A 21,140-nucleotide genomic window follows, 5' to 3' on the forward strand; every position below is an offset into this window, starting at 1 on the left:
CATCTGTGTAGCCCTGGTTGGCCTAAAACTTACTATGCAGACCAGGCTGACTTTAAATTTGGCTTTTATTCATAAATGTATTAGGTGTAACTGCTTCTGGAGATCCACAGATTTGGGTTTAAGAAATAAGGGTTTTAAATCACATTGAACTATAAAAAATAAATTTTTTTAAAATTGGTCTCACAGAATCTTAGTGTAAAAGTACAGGCAGTAAATACTAGGGCTGGCTACTATTTAAAACTTTTTTTAATGTTTATTTTGTGTATGTAGATAGGTACAGGTGGAGGTCGGTATGAGTGCCAGTGTGCAGGTCAGAGGGCAGCTTATGAGAATGGGTTCTGTCCAACCTTTCATCATGGATTCAGAGGATCAAGCTCAGGTTCTCAGGGTTGGCAGCAAGTCCCCCACCCCCTACATCCTGAGTCATGTTGCTGGTTTCTGGCTGCACTATTTAAAAGACGAGAGTAAAATGCAGAACCTCTTGTCCAAACATGATTAAGGAGAAACATTTTCCAGAAGGCAAACACTAGGTGTGCTCTGAACATGGGCCTCAGGCGATACATGCTTATGCCGAGCAGGTGCCATGGTCTCATGTTAATGATTAATGATGTAGGGCCCCTCTTCCTTTGAGCTTAAGATCTACTTGTGGAGAAGGCATTTAACCCTAAAATAACTGCATTCCTAAGAAAGAATGTGACGGGTACTTAAGGCACAGTGCTGGGCACCCACTGCAGAATATACATCTTTTAAAAAGCACTGGAACCCAAGTCTTTGTCACTGAAGATATGGAGGTCGGATTTGGAATGAAAACCCTCCCTTTGGTTTGGATGTCTTTTGATAGCTGTTACAATTTAAATTTTTTTTTCCTTTACAGAAAGAACAAAGGTTTTTGAGTCACACCTTTCTCATCTAGCTGATATTAAAATCTACTTGTGACTCAAGCATTTCCAGCTTTCAGCAGTATAGAAAGAAGATGTTCCCCTGAATTAGTTCATTAAATATCAGCCAGGAGTCTTGGGGTGAGAGTACGATCACAGTGTGTTCTTATAGTGAAAACCAGAGGGGCTGAATGACGTCCGAGGTTATCCTCAGTTAGCAGCAGACAGCCCAATCTGGACCCAGGACCATGACCCCTAATGTGTACGCCCTACTCGTGAGGTGACTGCTGAGGTGATTTTCCTGCTCTGGTCTCCAGCTACTTCAAAGGCTGGTAAGGTTTCAGTGAAGCTGAAGTATGGTAAATCTTAGGTGGCTAACATATCAAGACTAGCAAACCCATCAGCTGGTTATTCTGAGGCACACAACTTCCCTCTTCCTGATTACCCTCTGACCTCTCAGAGTTGAACAGTTTCATCTTTATTGGAGATGAATATGTTAAAAACAGACCTAAAAGCCCAGTGTTGAGACAGTCATGAGTGGCGTAGAAAAGAGGTTGCCTAGGACTTGAGGTCCTATAAAAAATATCAAGTGTTTGGAAAAGGCTTAGCACCCTTGTGGCAGACATGAGCCACCATCCTGTTGGTTTTCCTTAACAGTCTCACTTTGTAGCAGATAAGGAAACAGGCTTGTGGGCCTCCTAGTACAAGATGACGACTTCCTCTGGCCAGAGACTTAGTCTTCCAACCACAGTCCCAGGAGCTTCAGTGTCACATTAAATAGGTAAGGACTTGACTGACAGCAACGGACTCCACCCTCCAATGCGTGCAACAGTGTCGGCATCGGAACCCCATCCCTCTGCCACTGTGCTTAAAACGCACCAGCGATCAGCTCTCTTTACCCTCTCAATGCTCAGATAATCTGATTTAAAAATGCTCAAACCTGGAAGGTTCTAGTGGCTGTCGTCTGGCTCTAAAACAGAAAACTGTGGGGTTTTTACATTCTCAATAGCTTTTGTTCCCTGCTTTGCAGGCAGGGATATATAGATTTTCCAGTCCATTACCCCTGCCCAGAGGTTGTCTGTAATGCCCAATAGGAGTGCAGCCTGCCTAAGTGTGATCAGGTGATGGAGTGGGTTTGTTTGTTTTTATCACAGCACTAGCAGCACTTCAACACGGGCTTCCTTTGCCTTAAGGACTGGGATTGGGATGCCGAGGAGAGGATGGAATGGCTTAGGTGCTTTCACTGTACTGGAGGGCAAAGATACCTAATAAGACCTGTACAGCTGTGGCTGCTTCTGTCTCCAGACTCTCCCACCCTTTGCTAGGCCAGAAGGATGCTTCCACTTCTCCCTTCCCACAGGCCCTAAAATCATGCAGCAGTCAAGCTGGTCTTTTGGGTGCCCCAGCCTTTTCCCGATGTCTTTGCGAAGAACGTATTTCCTCCTTGGACGGACAAGCTGACACTGCTTCCGGAAGGAATTCTCACCCTTTCTAGGTCTTCTTCATCTCCCATTCCTGCAGCACAGAAAGACAGGAAATCAGTGTGTTGAGGCCTCTAGTGGGAGTGCAGGCTGCAACACTCGCTGCACTCTGCCAAACCAGCCCCTTCCCCCATTCTCAGCATGACTCGACGCTCCTCCTCCTTCAGCCTCCAAAGTGCTGGGACTACACCCTCGACAGGACGGTTGGTTGGTTGGTTTGTTTAATGAGCACGAGTGTTTTGCTTGCATGTCTGCCTGTGTACCATGTGCATGCCTGGTATCCATGGAGATGAGAAGAGATGACGTCAGATCTGGTACTGGAGCACAGATGGTTGTAAGCAACCGTATAGGTGCTGGGAACTAACCGGGGTCCTCTGCAAGAACAACTGTTCTTGACCTCTGAGCCATCTCTCCAAATCCCAGAATGTCCTTTGAAAAATGTATGTTGTAGTTACAAAAGTCTGCTCAAGCTGGCCAGTGGTGGCAAATATCTTTAATCCCAGCACTTGAGAGACAGAGGTAGGTAGATCTTGAGTTTGAGGCTAGCCTGGTCTACAGAGCAAGTCCCAGGGCAGCCAGGGATACATAGAGAAGCACTGTCTTGAAAACAAAGAAGCAAAAAACCCCTAAACCAAACAACCAACCACCCCCCCCCAGAAAACAAAACAAATAAACAAACCCAAAAGTCTGCTTAAATCTGCCCAGTATGTTACAAACCACAGTTCCTCCACTGGTCTGAAGTCTATAGATTAGGAGCTGGCTGTATCCTGTAGACTCAGCCTGGCTTTTCTGTTTTATAGTTTAACAAACTATCAGCTAAGAATGCTTGGTCACATTTCTAAGCACTTGGAAACAATACCAAAAGAGTAACAGTATTGTGTGTCAAATAAAAGCGACACAGAATTGAAATCTCAGTGCCTGGACGTTTTACTGGGAGGCAGCTGCACTCTTCCTGAGTTAGTAATTGTCTTTGTCCCTCCCAGGAAAAGTTTGCTGGCTTCTGGGCCTGGTCGGTCCTTCTTGGGGTCTCACTCTTAGTGCTCAGCCTTCTGCCTGATGTCTACAAACAAGCGACTTAGCACATGCTTTTCTCTTTCTGGATTACCCTTCCCTCCAATGCCGTTTGGTCCTTCACGCTGTGTACTGAACTCTCTGCTTGTGTGTGACCCACTGCAAAGGCATTTGCTATCAATGGTTAAAGTAACTGCCCCAGTCACCTGTCACCTTTTCTCCTCTTTCTCTGCCTTATTTCACTTCAGAGTCCTAACTGTGGCCTGACATCATAGTTTTCATTTATGTGTGCATGTGAGGTGGTATCTTCCCGAGTCCACGAGGGAAAGACAGACTTATTCGGGTTCCTTGCTCTATCTTTCTATCTATCTATCTATCTGTCTGTCTGTCTGTCTGTCTGTCTGTCTGTCTGTCTGTCTTTCCTTCTTTCTTTCTTTCCTTCTTTCTTTCTTTCCTTCTTTCTTTCTTTCTCTTTTCTTTTTTTTCTCTCTTTCTTTCTCAGTTTTTCGAGTCAGGGTTTCTCTGTGTAGCCCTGGGTGTCCTGGAACTCCCTCTGTAGACCAGGCTGACCTCAAACTCAGAGATCTGCCTGCCTCTGCCTCCCAAGTGCTGAGATAAAGATATGGACCACCACGTCCAGCTGTAGGTTTTTGTCTTAAAGTAGAGAAACCCCAGTGGTGTCTCCCCATCTCTTAGGTTGGGTACTTCTAGATCAAACTACTCAAGATGTCAGAGTTAGGTTTTACTGAAGCTTACTGGACACGCTGGTTGAGTTTGCTATCCTACACAGTCCAGGCTGGTCTAGAAATCCTGATTCCCGCCTCAGATTTGGGAGCTAGGACTGCAGGAAGTGACACTGTGCCCAATGTGGAACATTTGTGTTTTTTTTTTTTTTTTTTAAAGCTCCATACCATCTTACCTGTATCTTCTGAAACTCAGAAAACAATTGAAACAAACATATTTTCTAGGTGTTTTGGCACAAGCTTATTTGGTGGGAAAACCTGATCTTGCCTGATGTAAGGAATTTTCTACTCTGTGGTGTATGTATTCTTACAACTTACTATAGAATTATTCATCTTGAGAAATATGTTGGAGTGTTTTGTAATACATATCCCTTTCTAAAGCCCCAAGTGTTCTTTTTTTCCCCCCCGGAGCTGGGGACCGAACCCAGGGCCTTGTGCTTGCTAGGCAAGCGCTCTACCACTGAGCTAAATCCCCAACCCCGCCCCAAGTGTTCTTAACAGCTGTCTCTGAAACTTACACAGGAGAAGTTGGGGACTAGCTTCAAAGAGTGAGCGCTGAGTCTCTCTGTTCCTGTGTTAGCTCCTTTCTTAGCCTTGGGGCAGGTTCACTACTCCCACTCCTGTCTCCTTACTACCTCAAAATGCTGTTAGGCTCAGAAACCAGATGGCCACTTGATAGAACTGTGTTAGTGAAGGGTGAGGATGCTGGCTTTCCTGGATAGCCATCCCAGCGGATCCCTGCCTTTCTCCCTGGGTGGGGTCTGGGGATAGGCCCTGTATAAAAAGATCCAGATCTGTGACTTGCCATTAGCCGAGCTCTTGCTTTACCTTGGCCTTCTGTAGCACTCTGCCTTGGTTGGAGGTTACAATGGATGGGCTCCTCTTTCTCATCTCAGAAACACAGTTGACAGGGAGCGATTGCTCTGGGACACTGCTTTGGGGTTTGTTTGTAGTTTCCTGCTAATGGGAAACAAAACCAAACCATTAAGTTTAGAACCATTAAACCATTTAGAAGGATAATCAAACTTTAAATTGGAAACCACTAGGCAAATATGCCAGCACTGACAGGGCAAGAAGGGGTTGGGGGCAGATGCTGGGGACTCTGGAATAAAGACAGTAACCAAGTCACAGAGGCCTCTCTATGCACTGGGAAGGCACTAAGGCATTATATGATTGGGTTTTCCCATGAGCCTGTGGAATAGGTGTCCTTAATTAATCACTCCATTTTATGGGTGAGATCAGGAAGGTCAAGGTTCCGTGCAAGGTCACGTGGTTGTTTACTATGAGAGCTGGGGTTCGAATCCCAAAGCTGTACTGTTTCCTTTGGGGGACGCTGCTGGTCCTGAACCACAGAGCTTCACGTATATGCACCCGACTTCTACCCAGCATTCCGTCTTACTGTCTACACTGTCTACACTGTTAAACCTTCTAGATACTTGTTTAACATTCAGTTCTGAAAGTTCCTGTGCTGTCTACAGTCATGTCAGCTTAACACGAGCTTCTGAGAGGAGGAGCCTCGATTGAGGAAATGCCTCTATAAGATCGGGCTGCATCAGAGCATGTAGGGCATTTTCTTAATTAGTGATTGATGGGAGAGGGCCCAGCCTATTGTGGGTGGTGCTGTCCCTGGGCTGGTGATCCTGGGTTCTATAAGAAAGCAGGCTGAGCAAGCCAGTAAGCAGCACCCGGCCACAGCCTCTGCATCAGCTCCTGCCTCCAGGACCTATTTGAGTTCTTGTCCTGGCTTCCTTCTATGATGAACAGTAAGCCACATAAACCCTTTCCTCCCCAGACTGCATTTTGCTCATGATCACAGCAGTGGTACCCTAACTGAGGCAACCCTGAAAAATGTTTAGAAAAGACTTTTTTTTTTTCTGTCTCCAAAGGGCATCAAAAGGATCAAAGGTATTGGGACGAGCACTGAGTGGTGCTACTGAGAAGCAGTAGCTGGGATGCAGGGACGGGTTCTTGATGCTTCCCCCCAGCCCTCTGCAAACCAGGTTCCTCATCTGTAAGACGAGGCTAACACCGCCCCGAAAGGGAGGAAGAGTTGGGTGGCTTCAGGTTATGGGGTGTGGTCCGCCCATAGAGAGTGGTTTGGAACACAGCTCCCAGTGGCAGCTCATCCTTATCAGACAAGTCAGGGTTGCTGTCTGAGAGCAGGGAGGGCATCTAATCATCCAGCAGACACTTGGTATACTACTCTCCTCCAGACTCTAAGAGGCGAGGGATATGATAAATAGTCTAACTCCTGTGGTTGTGTCTGGTGCTGGTGATCTAACCTAAAGTCTCATACACGCCAGTGCGAGTGCTTTATGCACCACACCCCATCCCTCAATTCTTAATAAAACCAATTACTCGGGGCACAGGACGCAGGATACAGATAAGGATGGACACACACCCCATCCCCCCTGTTCAGGACTATGAAGAGGAAGAGTAGATATAACCATTGGCAATTTATAGCAATGCTTCCTAGTGGAGTAACCCTGTCCTCCCTGGGACATCTGGCATTTTCTGGTGACACTTTTGAGTGTCAGAACTGGGAGTGAGAACATACATGGGGGTGTGTGTAGTGTGTGAGGGACTCAGGAGTGGCTCCCACGGAGGGAGAAGACACCGGACTCACTTGGCTCTTGCTCTTGCTGCTCACAGACAGACCGAGGGCCGGACCCCCAGCCAGGGACTGCTGCAGTCGTTCCTTCACAGCTACCAGCTTGAGCTCCAGGTCGATCCTCTGCTCTTCCTTGGCACGACACTGAGCGTCCAGCGTGGCCACGGCCTCTTCCAAGGCCTTCAACTTTGCTCCTGAGTCCAGAGACACTGATGAGAAAGTCTGCGGGGCTGCAGGCCCCATCTGTCTCTCCACTTGAAAGACGGACTCTGAGGTGCGTCACCAACCACACTGTGGTGCGGTCTTTATCTGCCCAGCCTCCATCTTCAGGAAGCAGTACCCTAATATTCCACCACAAAAACACCCTTGCCCTCCCATTCCCTATGCTGAGTGGATTGGCTCCTCGTAGTTCCGGCTTGGCCCATAACCACAGTGACTGGTTTAGGAGTCGGTTCAAATGGAGGGAATCCTGAGGTTTTGGTGGTGGCTACTGGGAAGAGATACTGCTCTGCTGGAGTGTCCAGGACTGGGTGAAGGCTTGCACTATGCAGCCACTATGTCACCACAAAGATGGAGTCACGTTTCCCTGTACTTCTCTCAGTTTGCAGTGTGTCTGTCTCTGTGCTGGTGTGATTTGGTTTCTATTATTATTGTGTACTAGGGTCACAGCACGGACCTCTCCACAGACCAGGTTCTCCAGGAGGACCTTGTTGCTTATTTAGTTTAAGCTGACAAATTTTCATTAACCCTTCTCTCATGCTAAGACGTTCCTTTTCTGTGTGTGTGTGTGTGTGTGGCGTGGAGGGGTGGGTAGAGGCAGAACCTAAGGGCTTGCACACGAAGAAGGGCTCTGCCTCACAGCTATACACACAGCTCTCCAGTTTTAAAAATAATAGTCTTTAAAACAAAACAAAACAAAACAAAACAAAACAAAACAAAACAAAACAGGGTCTCATGTAGCCCAGGCTTGCCTCCGACTATGTAGTGGAAAACGACCTTGAATCCTGCTCTCCCTGCCTCCAGAGTGCTGGGGTTATGGTGGTGTTGCCATGCCTGGTTTATGTGGTACTGGGGATTGAACCTAGGGCTTTGTGAATGCCAGGCAAGCATGATACCAGTGAGGCACAGCGCTAGCTCAATCCGGATCACCTCCACCCTGTTACTTACATTAGAAGGCTTTTGCAGTCATGCTCAATGCACTCATCCACTGCTTTAGTAGATGCTTATTGAATTCTGACTACATAGCAAGCACTGACCTAGACCCTTGGGATGGATCAGGGAAGAAGACAGGCCGAGGTCTCTGCCTTATATCTACACACGTGTGACAAATATATAACTAAATATATAAACATAAGTAAAAGTATAATTTATGTTATATGGAAATAAAAGACAAATACAGGCAGAAGTAATGACTATAATAAACTTATCCATACTTCAAAGCGATACAGATAAAACCCTTTGGGAAGATAGTTGTGTTCCAAACCGTGGTTCTTACCTCTGCAAAGATACTGTCATTAATTAATTAACTAACTAATTGGTATGGAGGATAGTCAATCTGTTCCAAATTGTGGTTATTACCTCTGGAAAGTTCCTGCTATTTGTTTGTTTATACTGGGGGGGGGGTGAGTCTAGAGCTCTAACACTGAGCTATATCTCTGGCCCCCAAATTTTTCTTATACGGAAACCAGATGGTTTTTCCTTGCCACCCTCCTATGTGTTTATTTATTCTCTCTCTCTCTCTCTCTCTCTCTCTCTCTCGATACAGGGTCTCACTATGTAACTGGACTTTGTAACTCTCAGCTGTCCTGGACCTTGCTGTGGAGACCAAGCTTGCCTGCAACTCATGGAACTCATGGGGATGTGCCAGCCTCTGCCACCTGAGTGCTGGGACTAAAAGCACGCTCCACCATGCCTGGGTTTCTCCCATGTGTTCATTCTCTACACCAGAAGTCCTCATCTTAGGCCCATTGTGTTCTATGAGTGGGCTGTAAGGTTGGCCCACTGAATCTGTCTGTACCGTTTTTGATGTGTGTTTTGTTCTTAGGGAAGGATCCTTAGATTCTATGTTCCATAAGGGCCATGCATATTCCATAAGGCAGGACTTCCTGGACCCCAGAACACATGGCAGAAACCCAGGCAGAAGTGTGGTGAACTGAGCCAGGTAAAGAATTCAGAGAAAGAGTGGAAAATGGGGTTAGAGACACCCAGAACAGGCAGTGCCTATTGAGGCCTCTGGATTTCAGAGACCCTGGGAAATGTCACTGCTCATTAAACCTAGAGCTGGACCATTGTCCTACACCACAGTGAATGAATGCAGGACCCAAAATCATCGTACTTGCGAGATACTATGGCGAGCATCTGTCTGAGCTCCACTGGGATGGTTCCCACCCTCTATCTAAGCAGTTACTAGGGCTGGAGAGATGGCTCAGTGGTTAAGAACACTGACTGCTCTTCCAGAGGTCCTGAGTTCAAGTCCCAGCAACCACATGGTGGCTCACAACCATCTGTAATGAGATCTGTTGCCCTCTTCTGGTGTGTCTGAAGACAGCAACAATGTACTCATCATATATAATAAATAAATCTTAAAAAAAAAAAAAGAAGCAGTTACTAAACTCCAGGCTTTCTTTAGACAGGGTGAATGACAGCAAGAGGGGTTGGGAAGGAGCTGGGCGGGAAACCAGGAAATCTGTGTAAGAGGCCTCCCCTTACTGTTCCAGGGGAAGTGCTCATTAGGCTGAACGACCCATCGTGCGCTCCAGGCAACACCTTGGCAGGTACCTGGGTTGTTCCGAATGGCTTCCTTCAGCTCTTTCTTCTCCTGTCGCAATGCCGTCAGTTCGGTCCGAATCGTCTCCTTCTCTTTCTCCAGCCTCTCTTTTTCTACCAGGTACCTTCGGGCATCCTCCTCCGCCCGGTTCTTGCCGTACTTGTATTGATTGGCACCTACAGAGATACCGGAAAGCAAGAGGTCCTTAGGTCTGACCTCTGGTGAGGTACCTAGGGGTGTTAGCTTGCCTCTTACCTCCACTTCATATATAAAACATGGGTATTTAGGTCTACTAACTTAAGTGTACTAGCATGAGTCTCTTGGGGAAATAGGGAGCAACAGGGATTTAGCCTGCACTGGGACTCGGAACTGGGCAGACTGAGTTTGCATTCCCTCTTGACTGGGTGCACGACGTCAGACAGAAATGATCGGGGTGCTTTTGTGCCTTCTCCTCCAAATCTCAGTGTCCTTATGCACAAATAAAGATACTGATAACATTTAGCCTCCAGGATAAAGTGAGGTTGAAATGTGGTAATCAAGGAAAATTATGTAATATAGTACTAAGAAAAGTACCTAAATAATGTAGTACCTGCTGGCACACGAGGAGTGCTTAGTACCCATTAAAGAATAATAATAGTGATATCATATAATAAAACAAATTTTGTGACGTGTAACCCATCTCGCTTCGTAAAAAGTGTGGTTTGGGCGAGTCAGTATCTATGATAAAGGGAGATACCTACTTATAACTGAGATCAGACCTAGGCCAGTGTCAGCTGCTGCTCATTGCATTGCTGTGGAGGAGTAGGGAGAGAGAGAGAGAGAGAGAGAGAGAGAGAGAGAGCCCCCCAGGAGTGCACTGGAGGCCCAACCCAATGGTGGACAGCAAGCAGCTGCACAGAAACACACTGCTCAATCCACGTGTATGCTGTATGCTACTTAAATTTCCTCTAGCTGATGAGGTCACAAAATCTTTATCCATGATGTTAGTGGCCTCATGAGAGAGCAAGATAGCTGTGTATGCAATACTGTGTGGCCCTTACCAGACACTAGGCCTGCTGACTTGGACTCCGGTTTCCAAAGCTAGGACAAACGAGCTGTTGTTTTTAAAAAGGTCACCTAGGTTAGATGTTTTGTTATGGAAGACTGAGGACAAGGGACGCTTTCCTCCTGTGTGCCTCAGGATGTCACTGGTCTATACTAGGAGTTTCTGTGTGGTTTCTAGTCCTCCTCCACCTCCAACCCTGTGACCTCAGCGATGGCCTGCAGGCCCCTGGGATGTAGACAGAGACACCACTGGGCCTCAGACAGACCAGACCATTTCAACAGCTCTTATAATCTGGATTTTTGGGAGAGATTTGATTTGAGAAACAGGTGTAAGTTTTTACATTTTTTTTTGACATTTTGCTATTTGTGGAGAGCTTTTGATGCCGCTTCTAGGAAATTGGCGAGAATATTTGACATTGGACTAGAACAAGGAAGTAGGCTCAAGAAAAATGCGACTGAGGAATGTGCTCCGTGTATCTTGATCATCTTGATAAGTCCTTGGATACAGTGACCTTGGGACCTCTGTTTATCCCTTGTTTGTTCCTTGACTGCTTTGCTTATGCCTTCGAAATGACCCTATTCTTTCATATACCTAGAATATAAAAGCAGACTGGAAAAAATTAAACCCACCCCAGCATCTGCTGGTGTCACACTAGAATGTTGTCTAATTGTCTCTTTTTTTCTTTAATCCTCACTCCCTCCCTTGAAACCTGGCTGACTGAGTTGGCTTGGTTAGTAGTGATTTCTTTACTGTCGCTGTTGACTTCGATTTCCTGTTTTGCTTATCCTCTGATTTTTTAATTTTTGTACTTTATTTTTCTTCGAGACAGGGTGTCACTATGTAGCTCTGGCTGTCCCAGAATTAACTCTGTAGACCAGGCTGCCTTGAACTCAAGAGATCTGCCTGCCTCTGCCTCCTGAGTGCTGTGATTCAAGGTGCAAGCCACTATGTCCAGGGATTTTTCTCTTTTCACGACAGTGTCTCACTGCACAGCATTAGATGGCCTTTGTGTTGATGCAGATAAGGCTTGCCTGGAACTTGTAGTGACTCTCTGGTCTCTGCCTCCTGAGCTCTGGGGATTGCAGCATGTCAATGACAAGCTTCTCAACCACACTATGCATCCCTCATTCTGAGTGAACCAGACAGGAGAAAGGACTTGTTGCAAAGTCTCAGCCAAGTGAGGAATAGAAGACAGATCTCCTGAGTTCCAGGAGCAATGATTTACACTAACACAATGGAGTGAGGGAACAGAAAAGTGTTGTGTTTTGTGTTTTTTTTTTTAAAGAAGTCTTGGAAAAGCAAAGACTAGAAGTCCAGGCACAGTGGAAAGAAACACATTGTCCTGTAGGAAGTTGACTTGCTCTGCAATGGTCTTATCTAGTCCCCTGTGGGATCTGGAGAGCACAGGTGGGAACACAGGTGGGCGTGGATCTTGTGGCATCCCTACAGGACGGCAGAGGGATTGGTTCTTTGCAAACCACTCTAGGTCAGAAACCAAAACTCTGGTCTTCTGGAATAGACAGGCTTAGAGATGCTCTCTCTCTCTCTCTCTCTCTCTCTCTCTCTCTCTCTCTCCCTCTCTCTCCCTCCCTCCCTCCCTCCCTCCCTCTCTTTCTCTCTCCCCACCCCCACACTTATATACCTGTACATGCATATATAAATTTTAACACCCAACCGTTATACAGATAATACTCATGTAGTCTTAAAAACATTAAAATTAGGGCTGGAGAGATGGCTCAGTGGTTAAGAGCACCGACTGCTCTTCCAGAGGTCCTGAGTTCAAATCCCAGCAACCACATGGTGGCTCACAACCATCTGTAATGGGATCTGATGCCCGCTTCTGGTGTGTCTGAAGACAGCTACAGTGTACTTACATATAATAAATAAATTTAATTAAAAAAACATTAAAATTAGCAGCTAATATTAAGAATTCACACACTGGGAGGTGGTAGCACCTGACTTTAATCCCAGCACTCAGGTAGGCAGAGGCAGGCAGATCTCTCTGAGTTTCAGGGCAGTTAGGGCTATACAGGGATACCTCAAAAATACAAACAAACAATCCCAAAAATTTACGTGAAGTTTAATTTCTGGCCTCTTGACTAGTTAGTAAATGCTACATGGTGTCTCCTGGGGAAGCCACACAGGGTCTGTCTCTGCAGCTGGGACCTGAATGCTCTACCTCAGCAAACCTCCCTCCCCCATTCACCTGCCCTCTACCACCCTGTCTTACCACACCAGGCAAGCTCTCCCACACTGCCCAGCCCCATTACTTTCCTTAGGGCAGAGCACACTGGTGCACTTACTCCACTACTAGCTCATCTTGATTCCTTACTCCTGGGGAAATCTGGTCTTGAGACCCCCGAAATGTTCTACTCTCCCTCCCTCCATCAGAAAAGGTCACAGCACTCACTGGAGGCATGGCGCTTGACTTTGACCTGTGGGTCCGCACGATGGGACTTCTCACTGCAGGAGGAGGCATGGCGCTTCACCTGAGCTCCGGTGGGGCGCTGGGGCTCCTCATCCTGGGCAAGGAGCACAGAAGAAAGTTAAGTGCAGGCAAGGTTCACCCCATTCAGGCAGGGAGCTTCTGGCCAGCACCTCTGGGAGCTTGGCCTTAGACATATGGATTTGTGCAACACTTCAGTTTACAGACCACCTTCACTAGGAGGATCATTCAAACCTTGTCCCTTTCTTTGGGAGGTAAAAGGCAACCTTAAGCTGGAGTACCTACTGAGAGGACAAATTAGTGGGCACAGGAAACAGTGAGTGACCATTATTATAGGCATTTTGTCCCCATATCGTTTGAAAGCATGCTTCTATTTTCTGAATTGCTAATGCGCAGTCTTCCCTCAGAAGATGGAGAGGAGGAGCAAGAGGAGGGGGAGAAGAGGGAGGGAAGCCATGCCATAGATGAGAGGAGCCAATGACAGGTGATAGAACTTATTGGACTGGCCGAATATTTGTGCTTCAAGAGTATTTCTTGGGGTTGGGGATTTAGCTCAGTGGTAGAGCGCTTGCCTAGCAAGCGCAAGGCCCTGGGTTCGGTCCCCAGCTCCGAAAAAAAAGAAAAGAAAAAAAAAAAAGAGTATTTCTCACGCTCCGAGTCCAGCCAACATGCTGGGGCCTGGTGTGATACATTGCTGTCATCTAACATCGTATTCTGGACAGCATTGCTATCTCTCTGTACAGAACGTTCCGATGTCTGGGAGCTGTGCTAATTGCCTTCTTTTCAACACAGATCATTTTATTTTGTTCTCAAAATGTTCCTCAGAAGGATGAAGCCAGAAAGAGCAAAGCTGGCTCTGAGAAGAAAGGCCGAGGTCTCCCCCGCTCCAGTCTTTGTATCTGAAGCGCTAAGGCCGTGCAGCAGCTAGCTTCTCTGAAACTAAGCAAAACCTTCAAGTCGCATCCAAGAAAGACCTTAGGAACAAAAGGGCAGGCTGGGAATGTTTCTAGAAAAGGGGGATTGTGGAGGGGAGAATGCACAGGCGTGCTGTGTTCTCAGAAACTTTGTTCCCTGGCCTCTAGATGCCGCCCATCCACTGGCTGCACTGCGCCCGCCTTCTAGTTCTTCCCAGGAGAAGGCACACAGCGTGCTGTTGGCAGCAGGCAGGCTCAGTGAAGGCAGTTTCTCTGAAGCGAAGGATAAAGTGGGCCGTGAAGGGGAAAGAAGAAACGGAAAGACGGGCCTTTGCCACGTTTGACCGTACCTGCACCTTTTCATAAGGAACCTCATCGTAGATGCGGGGCTCGGGCCACTGATCCTGGCACGACTGTGCATACCTAGAACACAAAAAGTTCAATGATCTTGGTGACAGTTTGCGGCTTACGCTGCCTTCCTGACTTCTCGCATTTGATGCTGGGAGCAGTTTCTAATGTAGAGCGAAAGGTCATGTGCTTGTGAGGACTGCATAGGCATGTGTGAGTACCACAAGTTTGACCACACTCATTTCCAGCATCCTTTGTAAGCCAGAAGACAGGCTCTAGGATGGCAAGCACCAGGCCCTGCTTCCACCTTGATTGTCGGTGCGGTCCTTCCCAAGGAAGCAGACTTCCTGTGCTTGCCCCTCCCCTTCCGTTCCTGTGCCCACCGCTACATGCAGAATCTTGGAAATGGAGCTGAGACAGAATACGCTGGCCAGAGGGGACCACGGAGCCACCCTTACAGGAAGGAATTGCGCCCAGCACTGACGATGCTGGTTAAGGTCTCCACGTCGACGTAGTCATAGTGCAGCGCCTCTGGGGTGACTTTGGAGCCCATCTCCACCAGCAGCAACCCGAGCCAGCGGCCCATGTCCTCTGAGCAGCTTGCCTGGGGAGAGGAGGCACAGTGGGGTTCACAATCCCTCCGTGAAGCCTTCTGGCTGCTTGCTCTTGTCAGAGAAACACGCAAAGGTTTGTAAGTACTCAGTCCTTAGAGACGGAGGAAGAATTAGACTAGACACACATGCAGAAATGGGAGACTCACAAATTCTCTTTTTTCAAGTATCTGTCAAGAGCTACGTCCTCTGAGGGGGTCTCTGATTACTTCTATATGATGGCACACCTCTACCCTCGGCCCTCTGGGTTTTTAGATCCAACCATTTTTGATATAAAAACATGTACGTGTTCTCAAAACTTCTTCCCTCTTCTTTCATGCTGGGGATCAAACCCAGGGCCTTGTGTATACAAGGCTTGGCTCTACTACTGAGCCACATCCCCAGCCAGAAAACATATTGTTTTAAAATTATTTTTATGTCGTGTGTATGACTTATTGTTTTGCCTGCATGTGTGTACATTCATGTCTGATGTCTGCAGAAGCCAGAAGAGGGCATCAGATCCCTTGTAACTGGAGTTATAGGTGGTTATGAGCCAAATTGTGGGTGCCGGGAATCAGAACAGGGTTCTCAGCCAAAGTGGCAAGTGATTTTAACTGCTGAGCTATTTCTTCAGCCTCCGTATTTATAATTAATTCTCTAAGTTATGTGAACAATTGCACAAAACACACACAAAAACTCAATTTTTCCCCCTAGGCTGAATTTAACAAAGCATTATAGTACCATTTATAGGGAAATCTCCCCAAACTGTTGGCCAGTTAAACATATACTTAATTCTGATTTAAAAAGCATTATCATGGGGCTGGAGAGAGATGGCTCCATGGTTAAGAACACTGATTGCTCCTCCTCCAGAGGTCCTGAGTTCAATTCCCAGCAACCACATGGTGGCTCACAACCATCTGTAATGGGATCTGATGCCTTCTTCTGGTGTGCATGAAGACACTACAGTGTACTCAAATACATTATGTAACTAACTAAATAAATCTTTTCAAAACATCATTAGCATAAAATCAACTTAGCTAGTGTGGTAGTTTGAATAGATATGGCCCCCATAGACTCCTGTGTTTGAATACTTGGCTATAGGAAGTGGCACTGTTAGGAGGTGTGGCCTTGTTAGAGAGGAAGCATGTCACTGTGGAGGCTGGCTCTGAAGTCTTCTATGCTCAAGTGACACCCAGTGTGGTACACAGTCTCCTGTCCCCTGAGGATGAAGGGGGACAGGGAGCTCTTCCAGCTCAGGTCTGCCTGCATGCTGCCATGCCTCCACCATGATGATGATGGACTGAACCTCTGCAACTGTAAGCCAGGGAAACGAGAGACTCAAAAGTAGGATTAAAACGGACACAGGGAGGCAGATGGATAGGCTACTGTGGTTCAGGAGCCTTGAGAAGCACTGCCCTGGCCTCTGTTTGTCTATAACACAGGGAGGTACACATTTAAACTCTCCTCCTGGGTCAACATTTTGAATTCTAAATATCCAAAGGGCTGTCGCTTGGAGGGTTATTGGTGTCCCCAGCGCCAGCAAGTGCTGGGAGGGGAGGTTGGGGGTGGTAGGAAAGCCAGTGAGCAAGCGCCACAAAACTCGATGTTCAAGATGTGTTTACCGAGCTTGCTGCGTGTGCTGGACACCGTGTAGGAAAGATAAATATTGTACAAAAGCATGGCCGCAGCCCTGCCAGCACGAAGCTGGAAGGATCTGAACTCAGTGTGGGAAAACTCTTCCTAGAGCCTGGAGTTGCTCGGTGAAAGGGACAGGCACCTCGAAGGGCAGTGCTTTTTTTCTGAGGTCGACGATCCCGGTGGGAAGGCTTAAGCTAGAACTCCAAAATCATATTCCAATTGGACCATGGGAGGTGCCTGTTAGACCTAGAACTTTAAGGTCAGGGCTGATAAGTAAACCTGGGCTCTAGAGTTAGGGCTGTGAGAATTAGGATACTGGAACACAGAGTGCCATGTTGGGTTTGAACTTCAGACAAACGATATAGAACCTTTCAGTCTAGGCACATCTCCAAACTGCCTGGGATACCTTCCGAATAAATAAACCATTCTCTGTTTGTTTGGAATCCCAGCATACTCGGTGTCCCCGGGTGTTATCTGACAAGCCCATTGGGTTCTTCCCCAAAGTTCGTGGGGTAGAGTAGCAAATAAGACCACCACCCCGGGCTCCCTGGGTTCACTTCTCTCACCTCCAGGATGGCCACCTCCTGTCGATTGCGCAGGATCCTGAAGGCAAAGGGGTGCCTGGGTCCGAAGCCTGGGGCTACCTCACAGCCCCTGAGGGCAATGGCATTCACGTGGGTATGCAGGTCTGTGCGGTCTTTGTGGAAATAGAGAGTGTTGCACCTGAGGCGGCACCACCGTTCCTTCCAGCCGTGGTTTACCAGCACATTCAGGTAGCCTGGGACAGGAGACAGTGAGGTGACCCCTTTATAGCTCCTAGGGCAAAGGCTCTGAGTGGTGCGGTATCTACGCAAACCTTGTGATCTAGCTTAGCAGAAAGGCCTGGCACCTTAGGTATCCTCTTTGTGTCTCAGTAGCCTAGCTATGAGTGCGTGTTGTTGACGCCATTCGTGCATCCGTTCACAGCCTCGGGACCACACCAAGTGTGACGGGAATGGCCGACAGCAGTACAAAAGCTACAACTATCCCCCTCATTCCCGCAAATTAAATATTACTGAAAGATGGGAAATGGTGGACGGTGCTGACACCTAGTGGCAGAATGTAGAAACGCCGCCATCTAGCCACAGTAAGGATTCTTAAACCTGAGCAGAGAGCCGACCACAGATGGAGTTAGAATCTCCTTTGAGCATTTATTTATTTTTCCCTCACCAGAGCATGCTATGATTCAGTGATCATGAAATATTTCTTTGTAGCCACAACTTTTAAACTAATTGAGTACTTCTGCATATCCAAAATAGATGATGTTATTTTTTGTTGTGCTGGGATGGAACCAGGGATCTCACATGACTTAGGCTCTGCTACTGGACGAACCCTCATATGCTTTAAAACGGGTGAATATCTTACCGTACACGAGCCACAGCACCTGTGTGAGCCAAATAACCCTTTCTCTACCAGACAGTTTTTATTAACATGTATTTATCTTTTTTTAAAGATTTATTTATTTACTATATATATAAATACATTGTAGCTGTCTTCAGACACACCAGAAGAGGGCATCGGATCCCATTACAGATGGTTGTGAGCCACCATGTGGTTGCTGGGAATTGAACTCAGGACCTCTGGAAGAGCAGTCAGTGCTCTCTCTAACCACTGAACCATCTCTCCAGCCCAAGATGCATTTATCTTTAAAAGTAATATTTTTAATCCCAATTTCCTTACCAGACTAGGCTGCAAGCTACATACAGTTACACATATATGTACATGTCTATAAACCGGAAACCTCTGCCGTTCACGGTGCTTGACCGGAGCTCCGTGCAAACAGCTCTAGTCTCTACACAGAGTTTCCCCACACTGAGTTAAACTCCTCCATCTCCATAAAAGCAGCAGCCATACTCTTTATGTAACTTTTATTTCCCTCTAGCTCATAAAGGCCAAGAAATAAGCTCCACATACATCGAAACCCATATACCTTTGTTGATATTGTTTGTTTCTGAGATACGGTCCATGTACTCCAGGCTAGCCTCTGGCCTCACACGTACAGTGTAGGCACAGATGACCTATGACCTCGAACTCCTGACCCTCCTGCTTCCAGTCCCCTGGTCCTGGAATGACAGATTTGTACTACTGCGTCCAGAAAACCTTGCACGTTCAAGCTGTGAATTTACTCCTATTAGCTGGGGAGACTGAGGCCTGCAGGTGGACAGGGGTTTGACTTGGTTCCCAGGAATCATAGATATGATGGTCAGTTGTTGTTTCTTTCCTAGGCCGTCCTTTCACCCAGGGGAGTGAAGGGACGCACGCCATGGATGTTGATAGAGTGGAGTCTAGCCATCTCGGGGCAGGGACTAAGGCACGGAGAGTCCCCTGGAATTAGCCTCAGGAGCCCAGGCTCAAGAGTCTGAACTACCCTTCTGCTCAGAGTCAGTACTCACCACAGCATGGAGCCTCGTCCTCACTGGAAAATGTCTGCAGGTCCTCAGACAGCGCCTTCTTCTTGGAGAAGCTGATGATGCGCGTGATCTTGCGGCCGGCGGCTCTGCTCATGGAGTCCTTAAGCTCAGCCAGGCTGTTCTTCTTCCCTTTGCCTGACGGCACAGGAGTGGGTCACAGGGGATGAGGAAGGAGGCCATCGTCCCACTTCTACCTATCTCTGGCCTTCCCGGAGTCCCTGCCTGTAATTACTAAGATATCAAAGGCCCAGAGGGTCTCTGGAGAGATGGCTCAGTGGTTAAGAGCACTGAATGCTCTTCCAGAGGTCCTGAGTTCAAATCCCAGCAACCACATGGTGGCTCGCAACCATCTGTAATGGGATCCGATGCCCTCTTCTGGTGTGTCTGAAGACAGCTACAGTTTACTCATATATAATAAATAAATCTTAAAAAAGAAAAGAAAATCCCGGAGGCCTTACTCTGGTCCCCAGGATTGGCTCTACCATGGTGGACCTGTAGCAAAGTCCCGCCCACCTTTGACATTCTCCAGCATGGACTCTGAAAACTTGTGGAAGCTCCTACCATGCTCACAGGCTTCTCGGCGGCTGAGAGTGGAACTGCTGTCGTTCATGCCCAGGCTGTCGGAGTCTGAGTTCTGTTTCTCTTGGGACAATCTCTGGGGAAGGACACAGACAGCCTCACATCAGGGGGACTCTCTTGTCCTCCCAGTCTTCCTCTAATTCTCCAAGCAACATCTATCATGTGTCTGACACCACACCAATATGATCAGGAAGGTGGCAATGACTTAGACACGGCCATGTCTTCAGGTTACACTCTCCTGGGGGAGTAGGGTCATTCATCATAGTGCATTGACAGCAGTGTCCTGGAATACACACTGTATCTGGCACGTGACAGGGAGCTGGGCAAGCATTTAAGTGGGATGTGAATGTAATCCAGTAGCACTGAAGGGATGGATGAGCAGGGGCAACCTTGGATGATGAAGAGCCACTGGGCAACCCTGAGTGATCAATCAGAAAGGGATGGACCCAAGGTGATGACATAGAGGAAAAAGGATGAGCTAGAGAATGTTTGCAAAGGAGTCATGATAAAACCCCGATGATCAGCAGGAGTCCATTATAATTCTTGAGTGAGAGGATGAAGGAACGCACACATACACACACATGAACACACACACACACATGAACACACACACAAACACCCCTCCACACACATTTTGTTGCCAGTCTATTATTTTTAACTCATTATATTAACTGTGAAACAATCATACCCTCACTAATTCATTAATACATTCATTTGCTACAACAGAGATGGAACAGAAATGATGGAAGGACTCACAGTGCTACTGTTACTTATTAGCTGTGGGAAAAATCCATCATCCCCAGTCTCTGTTTTCTCTTGCCAATCACACTCACCAGAGAGCTGGTGTATAGGAATCTATGAAGCCAACGAGTCAGTTCTAACACCCATGTAATTTGCTATTATCTCGTTTCAAGAAGCTAGACTTGGCCCGGCCAGACTTGAGACAGTGTTAAAATGATACCCACTCCTTCAAGAAGGTACAGCAGATCCTGAGGAGGATCCATTAGAACAGGCCCAGTGATGATTTGGGATAAACCCAGCACTAAAGAGCAGTGAGGACAAGAAAGGAGTTTCCCTCTGTCTCTTATGGGCTGGGTGTGGGAGAGGGACCTATCAGGAAGTGTATGGGCTGTCTAAGCATAAAGAGCCTTGATGGTAGGTTCTGAAATAGAAGTTATGGCTCCATTCATTCTACAGCAGCTTCCCCCTCAAGATGGGAAGCAAATACAGAGGAAGGCTGTGGGCACTTTATAAATGAACTCAGGGATGGTATTTCAATCTCATGATCCCATGGAAAGAGACCCCCACCGACACAACATCCTGGCTCTTCTACCAAAAAGACCACCATAAGCACATCAGCTGCCCTCGCCCTGTATACTCAACCACGGCAGAGAACTCCCACCACACAGCTTGTCCACTGTTGCTCTATAGAGCCTTGACCTGTACCAGAGGCCATACCATGGTGTGCATCTGCAGTCACACCCCTCTTCCAGTGTCAATTTCTGTTTTTCTAACAGCCTTACTTCTGGCAAAGGCCAAGCATGGACGGGGCTAGACTTCTCCTTCAGTAGGTACCTGAGACCAAAACTCCAAGGCTGTCTTTCTGACCTCACGCCTTTGCTTCTACTGTTCCCCAACT

The 21,140-nt window shown here is 47.2% G+C and overlaps 1 protein-coding gene and 2 long non-coding RNA genes across 4 annotated transcripts in view; 2 read left to right on the forward strand and 1 right to left on the reverse strand.

The window, feature by feature from the left end:
* Nucleotides 1-1,334: 1,334 nt before the first annotated feature.
* Nucleotides 1,335-21,140, reverse strand: part of Afap1l1 (actin filament associated protein 1-like 1) — a 60,386-nt gene continuing 40,580 nt past the window's right edge. The window contains exons 10-19 of one of the 2 annotated variants that reach the window (XM_087592417.1): nt 19,484-19,577; nt 18,905-19,057; nt 17,039-17,250; nt 14,703-14,848; nt 14,247-14,319; nt 12,947-13,058; nt 9,503-9,667; nt 6,740-6,918; nt 4,942-5,073; nt 1,335-2,393 (exon numbers count right to left, since the gene is read on the reverse strand). In XM_087592417.1, coding sequence (XP_087448543.1) covers nt 2,370-2,393; nt 4,942-5,073; nt 6,740-6,918; nt 9,503-9,667; nt 12,947-13,058; nt 14,247-14,319; nt 14,703-14,848; nt 17,039-17,250; nt 18,905-19,057; nt 19,484-19,577 — 1,290 coding nt within the window. In that variant the 3' untranslated portion in view covers nt 1,335-2,369. 2 annotated transcript variants of the gene reach the window in all.
* LOC147999831 (uncharacterized) lies at nt 6,762-9,321 on the forward strand. The gene is made up of 2 exons (XR_015643048.1): nt 6,762-6,998; nt 8,490-9,321. It is a non-coding gene; the product is annotated as an uncharacterized LOC147999831 (long non-coding RNA).
* LOC147999832 (uncharacterized) lies at nt 14,632-20,674 on the forward strand. The gene is made up of 2 exons (XR_015643051.1): nt 14,632-14,931; nt 18,737-20,674. It is a non-coding gene; the product is annotated as an uncharacterized LOC147999832 (long non-coding RNA).

Source organism: Rattus norvegicus, chromosome 18 (assembly GCF_021556685.1).
Source record: "Rattus norvegicus strain SHRSP/BbbUtx chromosome 18, alternate assembly SHRSP_T2T, whole genome shotgun sequence".
Lineage (NCBI taxonomy): Eukaryota > Metazoa > Chordata > Mammalia > Rodentia > Muridae > Rattus > Rattus norvegicus.